The 19,730-nt window shown below is 38.3% G+C and overlaps 1 protein-coding gene across 1 annotated transcript in view; it reads left to right on the top strand.

Annotated features, from left to right (window-relative positions):
• Window positions 1-279: 279 nt before the first annotated feature.
• IFT140 (intraflagellar transport 140) overlaps window positions 280-19,730 on the top strand; it is a gene marked incomplete at both ends in the record, with an annotated part of 80,473 nt that continues 61,022 nt past the window's right edge. The window contains 11 exons of the mRNA XM_082006722.1: window positions 280-426; window positions 1,642-1,863; window positions 5,084-5,205; window positions 5,904-6,046; window positions 9,568-9,743; window positions 10,859-10,950; window positions 12,118-12,224; window positions 13,032-13,180; window positions 17,593-17,796; window positions 18,159-18,231; window positions 19,513-19,604. Coding sequence (XP_081862848.1) covers window positions 280-426; window positions 1,642-1,863; window positions 5,084-5,205; window positions 5,904-6,046; window positions 9,568-9,743; window positions 10,859-10,950; window positions 12,118-12,224; window positions 13,032-13,180; window positions 17,593-17,796; window positions 18,159-18,231; window positions 19,513-19,604 — 1,527 coding nt within the window. The remainder of the gene's footprint in view (window positions 427-1,641; window positions 1,864-5,083; window positions 5,206-5,903; window positions 6,047-9,567; window positions 9,744-10,858; window positions 10,951-12,117; window positions 12,225-13,031; window positions 13,181-17,592; window positions 17,797-18,158; window positions 18,232-19,512; window positions 19,605-19,730) is intronic.

Raw genomic sequence — 19,730 nt, 5'->3', positions numbered from 1 at the left:
AGCGTGAGCCACTGGTGAGAGATTGGTACAAGCCTGTGTGCACTATGAATCTACAGACTGCAAGGCTCAGTATTTCTCCATATTTTTTAAAAATACCACTATGACCTTTTTCATGTCTGTGTAGTACGTATTAACAAGGTGATGCTGTAGCTTTCTGTTACATATATTTTATATATACTATATGTAATATAGTGTGTATATATTATATACTTAAGCATACCTGTTAGAAATGTTTGTTTTCCTTGTACAGGTTTGCAGTCTGTGACAGCTTCTGTTGTTATGGCTGTCTATGTGGATCATCGAACGGAAGCTCCCGATTCAGTTGCCTCCGCGTCTCACATAGCATGGCACCCACTTCATCCACTGCTGGCAGTTGCTTCCATCAGCACAGCATCTGGGGGCTGTGTGGATATCTACCTGGAACAGGTGAATAATCAGCAGCTTTGCTTTTGGGCTTGATACCATTTTGCTGGTTTGAAATGTCGCTTGAATTCTTGAATCCCTCTTCTCTGAATTTTAATTTCTATCCATGTTCTGTGCTAGCTACGGCATGTCAGATTCATCAGCTACTGATTACATGTATTTTATAAAAAGGTTTTCATAAATTAAATTGATCTTTCTGTTTAAATTTAATTTTTACAAGCTTTCAGTCTTGTTTGTGGTGGTTACTGATTCACTTTTTACTTCTCATAGTGTGAGAATTTCAGGCTTAAAAGTAAAATGGACACATGCTGCTGCTTCTTTTTTTTTTTTTTTTAATGTGAGTGAATAAAATGTACTAAGAAATGTAAATTAAAAAAATCATTCCTCCACCTTGAGACTGAGCTGATTTGTTATACTCAGCTTGTTCCATTTGAGTAGGTTGTTTCCTAGTACAGTTTCTGCTTGTAGACAGATATTTCAATTGCATAATCTAAGCTTTACATAAGAGACTTGCGTAGGACTTTGGTTTGCATAATTTTCAGGAAAAAAGTATGCTATTAGGGAAATGGTAATACAAGTTATCTAGCAGCAGACGTACTGGAAATGTTTAGGTCTTAATATGAGTAGCCTATAAAATATATACTTTCCAAAGTGCGTTACGAAAAATTGTCATCCAAATTTTACAAATGGAAAAATAAGTACATAGAGAGGTTAAATGATTTGCCTGAAATATTATTGCAAGCCATGCTCAAAGGAGTGTCTACCTTTAAGAGCTGTTTAAGCATTAGTTTATTCTGTTTCCTCAGTGGGGTGCTTCTCTTTCATAAGTTGGGTTTTTTATCTTGAAATGTGCTCGAAGCAGTCTTGTGCTTCATACAGGAGTAAAAGCTTGATATTCAGTGAGAGCTGCTCATGTATGCTGTGAGAAAAGAATAGCCTGGAAAAGCAAAGTGAGGCAGTCACTTTAACACTGCTGTGTTTTCATTAGCAATTTTCAAGTGGATGTAGTGCATGTTGTAGCACACTTTTATGCATGTGAAATAGCTGTAAAGACAATTTGTATAGCCACTTCATATCTCTTGCAGGAAGCTCTATCACATGCCAGTCCTTTATCACAGAAAAAATACCTTGTTGGTTGGGACGCGAATCTGAAGGTTTAGCTACATCCTTGTGCTGAGTTTCCATTGTACAGAGCTTGCACTTGATTTCTATTTGCAGGGAGAACATGTGTCCCATGCACATGTTGAGAGAAGCTTTCAGGTCACATCACTTTCCTGGCACCCTGCCAGACCGATTCTTGCCACAGGCTGGGAGACGGGAGAAGTTGTGATACTTAACAAACAAGACAAGGAGGACCACGCTGTACCACCAAATCATAACGCCAAAATTGCAGTCCTAAACTGGAGTACAAATGGTACCCACCTTGTGTCTGGCGACAGGGTGAGTATTTGAAATGCCAAATGTGTTTGATGTGGACCACAGTGTTGCGATCCCTGCGACGGGAAGGGATTATGGAACAGATTGGTAGGGGAAGGGATAGTTGTGGAGGAGATGGAATTCCTCACTTTAGGTACAAATTAAAACTGTTAGGGAGTAAAATCAAATCTCTCGGTGTTTTAACTTTTTCTACAATACTTGTTGCTGTTTTATCAATTTATCTTTAAATAAAAGGGTATCTGATCTCAGTATGAGCTGAGCAGTAGATTAGGGTTTAAGACTATTTAATGTATGGGGTAATTGAGGTGTAGACAATTTGAATTATTTGCTCCTGTCTATGCACAAATTTTGTGGCAGACTCAGGAATAAAGCCCAGATGTTGAGAAACAAATTCCAGCTACAACATATTCATCCGTAGTGAGTGGATAGCAATGCTCACTTAAGTACAAAAAGTGCGCACTAATCTCTCTTTGTTCTGTTTTTATTAATACTCTAAAAATGAGTCAAACTTATTGTATGGAAAATATGTTGAGGAAATACTTGAAATTTGACAATTTTTATTTCTTGATGAGCTGGTTGCCCTTTTTATATAGTGAAATTAGAAACTAGCTATTGAATATTTAGTATTCAGCATGAAGTATTCATAGAAGATTCTGGTTTCGCCAGTTCTTGAGTCAGCAAACAAACAAAGTGGGTCTTTCTATATTTTCCCTGATATAAACTTGAGCTTGTACAAGTATTTCAGTTCTGCTCTTTGAGAATTCTTACCGATATGAGTCAGAGGAAAATACAACTTTAAATCATTGTTTGTAAGATTCTGTTGCTGCATTTGACAGAAATGCAGAAATTCAAAATTGACTAAAAAATTAATTTATGCACTTCTTTATTAGAAAAGAGAAAATGCTGCCCAGACAAAAGAAGGTGACACACAGTGTAACTGAGGCCTTATTTATATGGTGATAATACATTAGTGTAGTTTACATTAACCCTACATTTATGAACAAACTTTTTAAAAAATTATTTATTTGGTGTCAGATCACAGTAATGACGTCATCTTAAATCAGATATAGCCATTCTTGTAAGCAAATTTAACAATTTTATAGACTCATCCTAATTGCTCCTCTGATGAGAATATTAATCAAAGTGGAATAAGCAGTGGTTTCAAGGAAATGCCTTAACATGACAAAACAAAGCCTGTGCATGTGTTGACGTGAATGCTCTTCAGTTACACGTAGTTTCAATTGCTGTAGTTGGAAAGACCATCCTCAATAGGCAGAACAGCAGCACATTGGAACTCAGAAAAGTTCATTGTTGCAAAATAGCTGTGTTACCCCCTGCGGACACTGAAATACCCACCTGAGTGCAGTTCAAGGTGCTCCCTGGTGTCCCTGGCCAATGAAATGTGGGTCCTTAAAAGGTTGGTTTCTATAATGAAAGCCTATTTATAAAGCAAATAGCCTTTATAACAAGAAGCTAAAACTTTGGTTTATTAAGAATGATTGGGAAGATACAGGATGCCTTAAGAGTAAAGCTTATAGATGATAATGTCAATGTCCTTTGTCCTTTTCAAATACTATTTGAAAACAGACCTGTTCTGCATCCTTTCTATAACCAGTCACTCTTAGAAGAGGTAGTGAGCTTTTTTATTTCCAATCTCATGTGTTCCAAACTCAGAATTGAGTTCGCAACTAGGTCGTCTGGATACAGGATTGGATAACTAGAACTGGATGGAAGGAAGGTCATCAGCTTTATAAAGCTGCAGGCTTTTCCTCCAGCTTATAAACGGTGCAGTTGGGATCCCTGGAATTTGGTGACTTAAAAAAAGTGAGAGGAGGAGCCAACAGGATATGAACTTTCAGATTATAGGATCCTGTGATTTCCAGAGGTAACCAGAAAACACTGTATGAACCGCAGGTGGCCTCTTGGAAGAGGAGTACAGCAGTTTCACATTTGCACAGCTGGGTCACATTCTTTAAGACATAAGAGACAGCATTGCACTTAGTAAACAGTTTTGCGTGGTATAAATTAATCATGTTACTGCTGAAAGAAGTTAAAACTTTGATTCTTGATTCTTAGGAAAAAAAGAAGGAAATGTTACCTTAGAAGGCCTCAGCTGCATCTTGTGTGGCTTCTCATTAGGACTGTGAAGAAGAAATGTTTAGAGACCACTGCTGCTAGTCTGTCACTTCTAGAAAGACTATACTCCACTGAAAATAATAATGAAAAATAAATTTTAATACCACTTTTATTGTTATCTATCTTAATGAAAGAAATTGAACTTCATATTGCAAGTTGTTACTATTTTTTTCATGTAATGCTTACACAGAGGGCCTCCAAAAGCAATTTGGTTCCCCAAGTACTAACATAATAACAACAATAAATAATAATCTTAAAATTCCAGCTGTGACACTGTAGTGTAAGTCAGTTTGTTGCAACGGTTAATGTGTATGTCATGCTGAACTGTCTTTTCGCCCCTCTGCTTTCTCCATTCCTTCCAGTCACCAGGGGTTTGATGCTTATTCTGCAAAATGTGTGTTACATTCAGAACCTGTACCAGCTTACATTGACTACTGTTGAATTAATTAGCTAACCAGTCTTCCTTTCTTCAGCATCCATGATTCTTCTAGTTACTAAGTTCTGTTTCTAAAAATAAGCCCTTGTTATACTTGAATGTCTACTCTGAAAGAGGAAAGCTCCAGAAATTCTGAAATTCTTTCCTTAGATTATCTGCATCCTGTGACTTCACATGTGCCTAATCACATACCCATGCTCCTCTATATCAGTGTTACATGCACTTACTCAGGGATGTGCATCTTACACTTTACTGTCCTTAATCTCAGTATCTTTTCTTTTAGCAATGAGTTACTTGCAAGAAAGAAGTGGAAAGGGAGTTACCTAAACAAATATTTGCATATGCTACCTGCAGAGGAAAACCAAGCTGTTCCACTTAATTTCTCTGGCAGTGTTGTTTTACTAAGAATGGATATGACCAAGAAGCTTTTTTAGATAACTTGATTTTAAATAAGCAATTAATGTAATGTTAAAGATAATTTTTATTCCTCGTGGCTTAGTTTTAAGTGGGAGTAATTATATGGGTCAACTAAATGAAAGGAAGTGTATTGCTCTGTCAATAAAATGTTGATTTTTATATGCACCGGGTACCTGGAGTCTGTATTTTCATCTGTGTGCAAAGCGGAATGAATTAACTGTTTTCTTTTGCTAGCATGGTGTCTTGGTTCTATGGAGAATGGACCAGCGAGGCAGAGTGCAGGGTCCTGCCCTGCTGAAACAAGAGTATGGAAAATGTCTGTCTCACTGTGTCTTTCGACCACCCCGTCCTGGCGAGTAAGTATTGTGCCCCATCAGAGCACTGGTAGACCAGGTCTTTCTCTTGTTCCACAGCAAGAAAATCCTACTCACAGACAAACCTTTTTTAAAAAAATATATAAAGATCCCGGTTATTCTCCTAACTGTCCTTTATTTCCATCTTCTTCTCCCACTCTAGTAGCTGGCTATTTGTGTCCTGTATCAGCAACAGATCTTCTTCCTTTTGTCCATACCTTTCTCTCTGTTGCTGTTGACTCTTCTTTCTTTAGTTCTTCTAATTAGCAATGTTTCTGCTTTTCACAATCAGCAAGCACACTGAAAACACAATTATCTGTGGAATTATTGGCAAGAATAATTAAATTAAAAGTCAGTTCTTAAACATTATTTTTTTTTCCTCTCCAAGCAAGAAATAGGAAACAGCTCTAGTTTAAAAAAAAAAAAAAAAAAAGAATATCCTTGTCTGGGCCACTGGGCCACTTCTGTTTCACATCTCTGTAAAAATAATAATGCGTATGAAAAAAAAAGTGAAACAATGCAAATGAAAACCAGTATTAAAATTTTACTTTGTATCTTTTGGAGTTTGTCCTTTTTCCAGTCAGTGTATAAAACATCTTTATTCTCTCTTTACAATATGTTTTATTAACTAGTCATTCATTCTTTGAGATGGAAAGTACTCTGTTATGGAAGGAATTGGTAATTAAGTATGTCTTTTGCAGGGACTTCGTACAGCTGGCAAAAGCAGCTGTGGGTGGTGATGAGAAGGCCTTGGATATGTTTAACTGGAGAAAAGCTGGAACGGGAACACCTCTGAAAATGGGACTCCAGGAAGGACAGTCCTTTTTTATCACTTTGACAGATGGTAAGAGCAAAATCGCATTTCCAGTATGCTGGAAATTTGTCTCCTTAGTGCTTCAGAATAGATCAGTGCACGATAGTCCTGTTTTCATGTCAAACATCTGGAGTATAACCACATGTCCATCATATTCATGTATCCAACAGGATAGAGTATTCAAAGGAGTTGAAGAATATTTGGTAAGAACAAATTACTACAGTTATTAAAATCTTAGCATCTTCAGGGTGACTTGTCTCCAAAAGGACACCATAGGTATTGGCTTAGTCAGGTTCCTGAAGAAGTGAGTGTAAGGAAATTGATCTCTAACACCTAAGTGTAAATAAAATTAGAAGTTGTTGGTATTTTGTGTAAAGCTTCAAAATAATGCATGTGTTGTGTGTTTTTTTCCAGAAATAGGCAAATGCTGCTAGAACGTACTTTTTAAACTAAATTATTAATTTATTTTTTCTCTCATGCTTTGAAATGAGGCTTCAGTCAAAGGAAGCAAAAAAGTCTGAATATCTGGTTTTTTAGTTTTCTTCCTAATATTGTTTCTTCCCTGCCATTTGTCTTTTCCTCTCCCTTTTATTGTTCTGGGTACTAGTTTTCTCCCAGCTTGTTTTCTTCCTACCCCAGTCGTTCTCGTGATGCATTCTATCCCTCTAACCTGTTAACTCGTTGGACCGGAGCCAGAATGTATGTGATGAGTATTGTAATGAGTATGTTTCTGGTAGGTGATTTGAGTATGTAATCCTAACTCGATTCAAGCGTTAACTACTTCAAAAAACATTTAAGTTATGCTAGTTCTGCAGCTCCGTTACAGTTTTATGCAGCGTTTACATTATCAAGACTGAGACCCATCATTCACGCCGGTATAGCTGCCATATGCATGCCGTCCAGCTGCACGCTTCTCCTGCAGAACAGCGGTCTGTACCTTCATTTGATTTGTGAGTTACAAAGCCTCTTTACTAGGTATGAACCATTTAAATGAAAAGCGGGTACAGGGCACTTCTTAGACGTATGAGGAGAGAATCTTTGAGCAGCTGTGGCTGTTGGAGCCTCGCTTGCACAGCAGCTGTTGTGGTGGTACACAGCCCCATCTAGGGACAGGCTCTATCCTGCGAGCGACTCTCCTTCACATCTTGGTTTTGGGCCTCCTGTTCAAACTTTTTCAGATTTCAGTGAAATGACACTCACTGTTTCTTTTGAGCAGTCTTATTGCTTAAGTTGACTTGGGCATTTGTATTTTGGACCCAGTTCTTAATCTAGCTAGTTATCTGTCATAACTTCAGAATCAGTTAATGTTTTCGTAGGGCTTAAATGTGACCTGTGAATTTGCTCTAAAGTATGGATTCTCAGCCCAAACTTGTTTAATTAAAATGGATTAAAAACCATTCTTATTGCATACTTTTAAATATCTCAAAAGAGATTTGACTAAAGACAGTAGAGCATCTTTTAAAGCAAAAGTAAATAAACAATTAAGCTCCTCCACAAAGCCCAAAATAAAATGGAAGAACCTCCCAAATTTCAAGGATTTATTAGTCTAGATATTTTTTGATGCTTCCAAAGCACTGATCATTGCAGTAAAACAATAGTTGCAATTCAGGTAATATGTTACATGAGGTGCTCTTCTAAAGAGAGGATAACTGAACTGATAACAATTTTCAGAGGCTGTTTTGCAACACTTTCCATGAGCACAAATACTCATCTTATTAGTGAGTGTTTGAGATGACTGGTACGGGTGCTGGGACGTGACCTGAATAGTGGAAGTCGTCCTGGTATTTTTACTGCATCCACGTTTGTTTGTCTTCACTGCAGACATTTTAGGTCATCAGTAATAATCCTTTTCTGGTCCACTTCGTATTTCCTAAACCACATACACTTACTGCTGCTTTTTCTCTTTTGAATCTCAGAGTTATTTGCTCTACTGAATTAGCTCAGATTTGTTAACTTTTGAGATTAGTCTCTTGTGTGATACAGTGTAAAAACTTTCTTAAAGTTAGTCAGAAAGCTATAACCCTCTCCCTAACCGCCTAAGTAGCTTCAAAATAGTGGGTAGTGTCATCTGTGCGATACCTGATACTTTGTATGGTAATGTCCAAGTATAGAAGCTTTGTACGGTAATGTCCAAGTATAGAAGGTTAATTTAATTTATGAAACAATTTCAGATGGCAAATAAAATCAAGGGACTGTACATTTCTTGTAAAAGATCCCATAAAACTGAGATTCGGTAGATGATAGATTACTGCGAAGTATTACTACAATAAACAGATATCTGTATGATGGAAAATGCTCCATTGGAGAACTATCCCAACAATCCCTGGTATCAGTACAGACTGGGTGATGAATGGAGAGCAGCCCTGTGGAGAAGGAATTGAGTGTACTGGTGGGTGAAAAGCTGGACATGAGCCGGCAACATGCGCTCACAGCCCAGAAGCCAATTGTATCCTGGGCTGCACCCAAAGCAGCGTGGCCAGCAGGGCGAGGGAGGGGATTCGAGCCCTCAGCACTGGAGAGACATGGACCTGTTGGAGCGGGGACAGAGGAGGCCATAAAAATGATCCAAGGGCTGGAAGAACCTCTCCCATGAAGAAAGACTTGAGAGAGCTGGGGGGGTTCAGTCTGGAGAAGAGAAGGCTCCGGGGACACCTTATTGCAGCCTGCCAGGACTTAAAGGGGTCTTAGGAGAAAACATTTTAGCATGGATCCTTAATGTTCATTCTTATACGCTTGTGTTTTCTGCTTCAGCTTTTGGGGGAAAATATTACTTCATTTCACAGAGTTTTTTGATTTGCACTGGTTTGAAGTGCCACATTTATGTGATTTGCTAAGGAATTACGTATGTGTGTGGCACGAGATCTGTCAGATTTCGATGACTTCATTTGTTTGTGTGATATCTGTAACACCATTTGCAAAATGCTATGGAGCATTCTGGGGTTTTTCACTGGGTAGACCTGTGCATGATTGATACATTTAACCAAATGATAATGGCTTTTAAAGTGTTGGTATGTGCTGTAGTTGCCAAGTTGCACACTATGTTGTCAGTGTTCTTAGAAAGACACTATCCATTTGCTTGTGAAACTAATGTAGAAAAGCTGTGTTTAGTGCGTGTGGTGGGGTGTTTCTAAACAATGAAGAACTTCATATCCACAGTTTTCCGTAATCTAGATGCTGCTGTAAATTGTACCAATTCTTATCTGTCATTCTTCTTTCACAAATTATTATTAATACTGAAGACTTCAGAAGCCATCATTCATGCACACATATGCAGAAAGTTTACTTTTAGTTTAAAGTTATTTAAATGATGGCACTTAAATTATTCCCCTCTGGTTTTCCTAGATGGGGAAAAAGTGAATAAGTTTTGTTTTATTGCTCTGGTCAACTTTCATAGTCTGTATCCTGAGACAAATTAGAAGACAAAAGAATTGTGATTATTTTTACCTTTTCAGCACTTGAGGAATATTTTATTATGCTAGAAAGCAGCAACTTTGATTTTTGTAGCTAAAAATTGTTGAATAAAAACTATACCTTGTTTATGTGTACTACAGGTTCTGTGCATTATGTGAATGAGAAAGGAAAGACAAGGCATGTATTGTCCGCAGATAGTCTGGTCCGAAAGCTTCTGTTCATGGAGGAAAGAGATGTTTTAATTGTAATAACAGAGAACCTGCAGTTGTCCTTGCATGCAGTTACTCTCGAGGGAGAGGCAGAAGAGCTCATGAAGGTAAGGGGCAGACTACAGAGTACAGTTGCAACGTTTAATCTTTATAAGAATTTGTTACAGTTTTTTGATTGTAACTTTTTTGCTTACAAATGAATGAATTCTCATTTTTGTTTCTCAGGTCATACCTTAATGAGCAAATATATGCTCATCTAGAAGTGGAGTAGAGGGATGTGTTATTGAACTTGGAAAGATGATTTTCATCTTGCCTTCCTGGGGTTTTTTGGGGTTTTTTTAGTTTCTTTCATTTTGACCCTATGTTAATCCCTTTATGCTTAATTTACCTTGTCTTGGAGAAGAATTGAAAATTCTAGTATAATCAAATATTTCTTAAAATGTCTTGTGGATAAATAGTTGCTAATCTGCATCCTCGGTTTTATTATCATCAGTTGCTCAGAGGTGTCTTGTCTTTCAGATTAGTAGGAGCCGCACCTCCTCTTGGTGGTATTGTCTTTGTCTGCAAATCTGAAAGACAGTTTAGCTCTCACATTGTGAAAGTGTTCTTCAGAGCTGCAGAGGCTAGGAAGCTTTTAAAAAATAACAACCCACAAGTCACAGAATCACAAATAATAAAGTGGTGACACAAAAATTATTGTGCAGGGACAAAAACCAAACTGACCTCATCCAGGACTTATAATCATCTTGGCTCAAATAAAATACGGTACTGCTGGGCAATCCTGCTTGGGGAGATGGAACTCAAACCTCCACCTTCCTGAGATTTTTTTTTTTTTTTCTTTAAGATTGAAAAAGACTGAGCATTTGTGTATTACAGGAGTGTCCACTTCTTGTTAATCATTATTTCTTTTTGACTAAGAGGAAGATTTGGTATTTCACATTTTAAAGAAATCTTTATTAAGTTCTAGGAGAAGATCTAATACAAGAGAAAAAACTGCTCCTTACCTACTTAATTAACCCACTACAAGGTTTCTTTTATTTATACGTCATATACTTGATGCATTTAGTGGTGATCACTGCCCAACAGAAACTGTTGGTCTATCTGAACTGACAGACAGGTCTAGTTTTTCTTATATTTTAATTGCCAAACTAGGCAATTCAGATACTTACTGTCTTTCAGTGTTTACCGTATGTAAATTTATTTATTAACTTATGGTTAACAGGTGAAGTTGAGTGGGAAGATAGGTCATTCTGCAGACATCATTTTAATAGACCATAGCCTTGTTGTTACAGCACTAGGTGAGACAGTCATCAGGTAAGAATCCTGTTTTAAAGCTGTTCTGGCTGCCCGTGAGAAGTGCCAGCTAAGAGGTTAATGGTCTGCAATGCACTGAATAATTTACTGAGCTGTTGGGGTTTTTTTAAACAATAATGAAAAAACTTACAATATTTTCTAATTTTGTTTCTCAAAATAAATACAGACATGAAAAATCTGTTTCCTTAAGGACAAAAACTAATTATATGTATCTTTCTTTCTAGTTATTTTGTCAGGCAGTACTACCCAAACATGTTCGTTTCTGAGTGCTGTTATTGATTTCTTCTGAAAATATATCCATGTGGGTTTTTTACATGAAAAAGAAAGTCACTTTACTGTTCTTTCCATTGTTATTGTCTGATTCTTAGGATAGCTGTTGCATCAGCAACAGTAAAAAAAGTGATTTTTTTTTTTTTTTTTTAAAAAGCTTTTCAGGCTGTTTCTCTGTTACTCTAATATAATACAAGTATTTTGGTTACTGCTATCCCTAATTCTTTAAACCAAGTATGTTACTTTGCCATGCTGCTAAGGTACCATGTTCTATAGTTTTTAGCTTTTCGCATCCTTTTAAAAAAGGTATTACATCTTCTTTTTCCTGTCTTTAATATGCCTTGCTCTACCTGTTTCCTCTAACTTTTTGGGGGTTGGGGTGTTCCATTAACGTGAGTAGTTCACTTTCTCAAGCCTCTCTCTGCTACTATCAGACAAAATCATCTGTTAGTTTTGTGCGAGTGTGGTAAAGGCCAAGTATCAAGTAGGAATATATTCGATGACAATGTTTAGTTCTAGAAAATACATCTGGAATCCAAAGAACTACTGGTTACCCAAGGAACATTCTTAAAATAGAGGAGGAAGTATAAGCAGGGAGGAGGAAAACTACAACTAGACTTCACTTTTTTTCTTAAAGCTGGGTTTGCTTCTGACTCCTTTCTTCATAGGAGAATATCACAAAACATGCTGCAGATAAAAAAGTCAAACGAAAAGGAAGGAGATTCTTAAGGAATTCACCTTCCAGAGGCAGCTGCTGGCAATTTAGTTTTAAAAAATGAATGATCTGGGCATTGTGGAAATAGCAAATTAATGCCATGTACAGCATCTTATTGACTGTGTTTAGTAAGACACCTGGAAGGAAAAGCATTGTTAACACTCTTGTTTTGTGTACCTTAGGTTCTGGGATTTGGACCGAGATGAGAACTATGTGCTGTCCCCAGATGTGCAATTTGGCTTTGAGGGAGGAGAATGTATTAACTGTGTTTCTTACTGCAGTGCTAAAGGTGAGAAATAGAATGGCAGCTGTGATCTCTGGATCCTAAACCTTCTCAAACCTCAGCCTTCAGTGCCCCGTGGTCATGTCAGTATGTTTGTCTTGTTACTGAGGGTTTCAGTAACAGCATCTGATGTAGAAATGTTTTAGTTCAGATCACGAGTGTGCTTTTGAAGGTACAATGAGATCATTCAATACTCACCACACTTTGTCTCAATGTGGAGTTGTCTCCGGGCACACAAGCTAGATTCCGTTTGATGACACTAGACTGGTACAGATACTCCTGGAGTACACCTAATGCACCCCAACATGTTATGGGCACAGAGTCCACAAGCCCACACTAGAGCTAATGCAAAATAGAACTCACCAAACGTATATAGAGTGGACGTCAGGTCCTTAAAACTGATGTTTTCTACAGAGCTACTCCTATGCATCACCTCGTTTGCCAGCATAGGTGCAGCTAGTGTCTGCTAGAACGGTTTTCAGTCATGACTTGCCCATGGTGACTACAAAACCAGCTATCCAAAAATAAGCAGTTAAAATGAAATCATTGTCTGATACATTTAAAAGAGAACTTAATCTGGTAGCTTATAAAACGGGCCTTGCCACATGAAACTTCTCCCATTGTTTCTCCAGAAGGTTTCTCCAGTTCAGGATTAGGATGCTGGTTTGCAGGAAGGCAAAGAAATGGATGCTCCTAGAAAAAGCCTTCTCAGTACCTCAGAATCAGAGCTAGGCTGCCTGCTATTTTGTATAATGTGGGTTTGTTTTTCTGAAATTTAAGATATGAAATGGCTAAAAGCTTTGTGAATGGCAGGTCTCTTAGCGGCTGGTACTAACAAAGGGAGAATAGCTATGTGGAGGAAAGCAGCAGGATCTGATCAGAGCATACGGGCTTTGGAGGGCAAGGAGAAGTGGAAGCTCCAGGCACCTACCGAACTTGAAGGAAATGTCACTCAGATAAAGGTAAGACAGGAAAGAGTCTTCTTGCATGTTAGGACTTCACAAACATTAGATGAATAAATCATCTTTGCGAAACAGATGAATGTGATTGCTATCATATAGATATGTGCACCAGCAGAGGCTCGTCCTCCTTCAGAAGAAGGAGGAAAAACCATCAGGATCAAGTAACTTTTAAAGTTGAAATGGGCAGAAATATTACCTATTTGTAGCTATTCTGTTACAGGCAAGGTTGAAATACTCAGCAAGATAACACACTGAAATGCAAATACATCTCTTTAGGAGAATTGGCAGTCATGGCACCTTTAAATCCAAACATCTGTCTGTTATATGTCTCATTGATAAACCCTTTGGATTCAGCACCCTGAGATTATTTTCTGGAAAAGATAGGTTGTCAGAAATGTCAAAGTTGCATAAATTTATTAAAATAGGAAGCAAGAAAATCTGACTAAATGCATGATGTAATTTGTAGATAATTTTCTTCTTATCAGTCACTTTCTCAATGTAAAGCTTGCTCTTACAGATAGTTGCAAAAATAAAAAGATATATTTACAACCAAATATTATTTGGTGAGAAGATGTGCCATCGCTGGGTAAAGAACTGGCTGGACAGCTGAGCTCAGAGAGTTGTGGTGAATGGAGTTAAATCCGGCTGGCGGCCAGTCACAAGCAGTGTTCCCCAGGGCTGTTTTGGGGCCAGTCTTGATCAATATCTTTATTGATGATCTGGATGAGGGGATCGAGTGCTCCCTCAGTAAGTTTGCAGATGACACCAAGTTGGGTGGGAGTGTTGATCTGCTGGAGGGCAGGAGGGCTCTGCAGAGGGATCTGGATAGGCTGGATCAATGGGTATGAGATTTAACAAGGCCAAGTGCCGGGTCCTGCACTTGGGTCACAACAACCCCATGCAACGCTACAGGCCTGGGCAGGAGTGGCTGGAGAGCTGGCCAGCGGAAAAGGACCTGGAGCTGCTGGTTGACAGCTGGCTGAACATGGCCAAGAAGGCCACCAGCGTCCTGGCCTGTATCAGAAATAGTGTGGCCAGCAGGAGTAGGGGTGTGATCATGCTCCTGTACTCGGCACTGGTGAGGCCGCGCCTTGAATCCTGTGTTCAGAGTTGGGCCCCTCACTACCAGAAGGACATTGAGGTGCTGGAGCGTGTCCAGAGAAGGGCAGCGAAGCTGGTGAGGGGTCTGGAGCACAAGTCTGATGAGGAGTGGCCGAGGGAACTGGGGGTGTTCAGTCTGGAGAAGAGGAGGCTGAGGGGAGCCCTCATCGCTCTCTACAACTGCCTGAAAGGGGGTTGTGGTGAGGTGGGTGTTGGTCTCTTCTCACAGGTAACAAGCAATAGGACAAGAGGAAATGGCCTCAAGTTGTACCAGGGGAGGTTTAGATTGGGTATTTGGAAAAATTTCTTCACCGAGAGAGTGGTCAGGCATTGGAACAGGCTGCCCAGGGAGGTGGTGGAGTCACCATCTCTGGAAGTGTTTAAAAAACATGTGGATGTGACACTTTGGGACATGGTTTAGAAGGCATGGTGGCGTTGGGTTAACAGTAGGACTTGATGATCTCGAAGGTCCTTTCCAACCTTAATGATTCTGTGATCAGCTGCTTTTTTGTCAGAAAATGTTTCTTGTTTGCTATGTAATTTTTTTTTGTGCAACAGTGTCACACTAGATGTGGATGATAAATTTTCTCTTACAAATTTGTAGAACCAATGCTTTAAAACATTTCTATTTACAATATTTTTAATGCTGAAGGTTATAACAATGCATAGCATCATAATATTTATTTTTTAACCCATTGTCTGTTAAGTGTCAGAGTGCAGAATTTTTATTTATTTGAAATATTTTCATTTGTTACAGTAAGCTTAAACACTGTCATTCTATACTTACTAGCATTTTGAGATATGCAAAAGAGAAATGCTGAGCGTTACAATCATAAATTTAAATTTTTAAAGTTTTACATTAACAAACAGTTAGCCTTTCTGACCACCACCATTCTGCTAAAAGGCAGAACTTCTGCTTTTAGGTTCTCCAGCATTTTTCGGTTGGTTGGCTTGTTTGTTTGTTACACCCTATTATTAAGTTTTTTTCCAGTTTGTTTAGAGTTTCTGTTATAACTTAGCTTATTCTGTTGCTGTGCTTAATATGTGAGAACAATATGCATTATTTTTTATATATCTGGTGCCTTTCAAGAGAAAGTAATTTTATGTTTTCTTTCATTCTGTTTTTACATAAGAATAGAAACTATTTAAAAGGCAATGGCATTTGCCTGCTCTGGGTTGGCATATAGCAAGAGTCTGTATCACAGTCATACTTACACAATTAAAATATAAGTACTACTACAGTTGAGAACACAAATCTTTTTCTTAAGATGCTTCAGTAACAAAAGGTCCAGGATATAGGAAATAGTGTGTGCCATTAGCATATCATACATCTGCTAATAAGTTGAGGTAAGGGAAGAGATATAGGTGTTTATGTCAGCTTGACCATTCAAGCATTTTCCAGGTAACAGGGTACGGAGCGCTGTCCAGAAATAGCACCTTGTTCCCAATGTTTGTTAGCATAAACAAAAGCAGTGCCAAAAAATTGCCAACAATCACTGCATTTTTATCTCATGTTATAAAGCTGTCTTTAATTCTGGAAACTCTAGATTATTTTTTTATTCTAATCCCTGCATTAAAAAAATAATTGTAAAAGATTTAAGAAATTGTTACATGTGGAATCTTTTGGTAATTCCTATAAAAAGCCTTTTCCTATATTACCATGAAAAATTCAGAATAGAAAGCCATATACCATAGTGAGGTCTAAGGGCAGCAATAACTTCATTTGATTCCTTGCCTCATCTTTTTTCAACCTGACATGGTGGCTTCAAAAGAGTGGTGGTTGGGAAACGCGCTCTAGCTCTTCTGTTGTGCAGCGTAGTATCTAGTTAGTTGTAACTAAGCAGTACCATTAAAAAGAAAGCCCCGAAAAAAACTGCGGAAAATAGCTTCATTTTTTTAGATCATGCTCTTGAATAAAATGAAATTATTTCCAAACACAGCTATTTAAATCAGTGTTGTTGGAAATGTATAGCCACAGAAATACCAGTATATCAGGAAATTAATATGACACTTCAAATAACTTTGAGGGAAGAAGAGACCTTAGAGACTTGGCGTATCCCTAGAGCTTATCAGTTGTGATAGAGCTTATCGGTTGTGCAAGGACAGAGAAGTTCTTGGACTTCAAAGGGATTTTCTGCAGCTCTGAGAAACTTTATAGTTCATCTAGCCCATGAAGGGATGTCTGTGTGAGTGGTCCCTGGTAGATTAAAACTCCCCTGCCCGCCCCCCTACTCCCAAAACCCGACCCCCTCTGCCTGTTCCCTGGCCCAGCCCTGAGGGAGCCTCTGTGCTGAAGCTGTGCAGTGAACCAGGGACTGTGCTTATCAAGGAGCAGCATCGATGGTGTGTGGTAGCTTGGGAATAGCACCCCCACACCCCCATCCATACTTCTGGCTTCCGGACTGGAGTTTGGATGGATCGCTTCTGGCTAACGCGGTATGTGCAGAGACTTCACGTGTAGTCAGCTGGTTGCCACAATGCTTTCTGAAAAGAATCATCCTTTGGTAGGAATAACCATAAACAATGTCAGACACGCTTGTTTAACTGTGGATATAGAAAGAAAGAATGAAAATGGGAGCATTACTTTCTCTTTAATAATAGAATTCACCAGCTGCATGTTAAAAAACAGTGTCTTTGCAAGCCATCTTGGAAACAGATCTTGTCTTTCTCCCATTGCATTTTGTAAGGTATTTTCAGTTTTAGAATTGCTCTGTGTAGGTGCTATTTTTCAGTCTTAAAAGGAGGGAAAGATAACCTTCATAGAGTTCACTGAAAAAGAGTTAGCTGGAACATGCAGGTTCTTTAGGAGAAGGGGAGAAGTGGACCCTTTTGTTCATGCACATGCGAGGGAATTTGAACTACATTGACTGAAAGGGCTATCAAAACTGCAGAAAAGAGTATGGTAATCAAAAAAGAAACTATGCATGCAACTTGCTTTTACAGATCACAGCATTATTAAGCCCTTTAAACATGTGATGCTTTCTTGCAGTAGAAAATGTAAGGTAGTGCAATAATATTTTAGGAAAGAAAAGTGGTTTTAATTTAAAAAGCAGCTCCTCTACTTAGACTAAGGGAGTCTGAGTAGCTGGGTGACAAGCATAATAGCTTTAATCTGTAATAATTCCTAGTCATTGACTATAGTTGTATTTAGATGTAGGACTTCATATATGTATAAAAATGTCTATTCTATCCTATCCCTTGTCATTTGTCTTGGGACATTGCTGTGACTGTTCAAGATCTTAGATAACATTGTGTGGTGTGCTTTTTATTATTTGTTTGGGTTTTTTTTCCCCTCTTCCCATTGTGTGCAGTGGGGCTCCCGAAAAAACCTGCTGGCAGTGAACAACATCAGCTCTGTGGTGATCCTCAGTGAGCAGGCCATGTCATCTCATTTTCATCAGCAAGTGGCCGTTGTGCAGGTGTCTCCCAACCTATTTAATGTGACCATCTTTAGCACAGGAACCACACACAGTCTTCGTGTTGATATGAATGTAAATGGAGTCTTCGCTACTAAGGTTAATCAGATTTTTTCATTTATTTGCTTGATCAGTTACCTAATTAGGTGTATGGAGACCAAACTTTCTAAGTCTTTAATATAACCCTTCTTTGATATTCGTTTATTGTGTTATGGAAGTATCGTTATGACGGTAGCGATGATGTTGTGGTGGAGCTAATTTTTCAGATAGTACAATGACTTAGTAATTCTCTAGGTGCTGACCAGGGAACTTTTGGGTTGCCAAAAGCCTTCCAACTCAATATACAGAGGAACTAGTAAATGGTGGCTATTGCGTGGAGGGTCTTGTTGTGTTGTTGCATGAATTCCTGTATGATTCCAAAGAAACTGAATGTATATATTCTTTTGCTTTTTTTGTTTTAGGATGCTCTAGTATTCTGGAATGGGAAGCAAGTTACTGTCTTTGAGTGCTCAGGAGATACCTTTAGAAGTGCAGGTAGTACTTAGAACAATGATCAGAGCTGAAATGGTTCTCTTCCTCCAAAGTTATATGTTCTTTTCATTCACGATAGCTGATGGACTGTAATCACAACTCCAAAGTGAAAAATATTATTAACACTAGTTGGACTTCATATTCCCATTTTGCAGAATAGAAAGATTAGGGTATAAAAATTGTCAACAAGGCCAGAACTTAAATGCCAACTCTTACATCTGTGCTTTATTCACTAAATATGCTGGGATATAATGTCTGTGATTGGCATTGGCAAAACCAAGCATCTTGTTGCTGTTTCCCACAGATTAGATGTATACCCAACTGTCACACCTAGACTTAAAAGGTATCCTCAGAGCTAGCATATAATATAGGGCCTTGCACAAAACATGATATGAGGATAAGGCTGCTTCTTTTTATCTCTTAAGTAAATCATTCCAACATTTGATCAAGAGCAGAGTTCTTTTCCTACTTTTGTAGCCATAGCTCCTGTTGCCTTCCACAGGTAGGTCATGAGGATGGCTACTGAAGGCTTTTCTATTTTGTTTGGGAGAAAGTGGAATCAAGGTTACATACCATTTACATAGGAACTGGGAAGGAGCGGATTTTAGTCCCTGTCAGGAAAATCTGTTCCTGATCTGTAAATATATATATGCATATACAGCTGCATCAAGTAAATGAATTCCCTCATAAATATTTCTGCCTTGAGCAACAGGTTATGCAGAATTCCATCAATCCCATCCAAAATCTTGAGAGTTTAGGCTTTTCTTTGAAGAATTATCAAGTGTTTTCTGAAAAGTGGCTTATCTTGTCTATATTTACTTATTTATTTTATAATTTTTCCATGCTGAATCAATGTGTTATTACCAGCAAGGTCCCAACAGTCTACAACACTCATGAAATTATTTACGAGCCGCTCTTCTTTCTGACACAGATTCCTTTATCACTCTTCAATGAAGGAAGGAATGAATTCTTTTAATGGAACCTCACATTGCACTAGTCGCTTTCTTTCACTCCCTTTATCACTCTTTTCCCTTCCACTTGTTTTCATGGGTAGAGTGTGCAAAACACCTGTTTTCAGTAGGAATCCCAGCTTTTGGTTATAGTGGCAGAACGGAAGGCAGCTGCAACACCAAGGAGTTTGAGAATCAGTAGAGACTGACAGATTGAAAAATGGATTTGGTGCAAGATGGTGGAAATTGAATGGCTTAAGTAAAAAAAACTTTTTTTTTTTTCCTTTTAAAAAATCTGTTTATTTTAATGATGGCTTTATTGTGATTGTTCTAGGCTCTTTTCTGTGTGACTCTCCAGTTCTGTCCATGCATGGAGAAAATCTGTACACAGTTGAGCCGTATCGGGTCCAGGTCCGCACCTGGCAGGTAAGGGCTGATGAAATGATGAAGCGACAAATATGCCTTACTGTTTTCAAAGAGTGGTGTTACAGATTAAAGTTAAATGGATGTTCTGTAAATCTATTAACTCTACCTTTGTCATAGAAAAAAATA

Source organism: Phaethon aethereus, assembly GCF_964289735.1.
Source record: "Phaethon aethereus genome assembly, chromosome: 15".
In the NCBI taxonomy this organism is placed as follows: Eukaryota; Metazoa; Chordata; class Aves; order Phaethontiformes; family Phaethontidae; genus Phaethon; species Phaethon aethereus.
The sequence above is the reverse complement of the archived record's forward strand: the minus strand, read 5'-3'. Positions and strand labels throughout refer to the sequence as shown.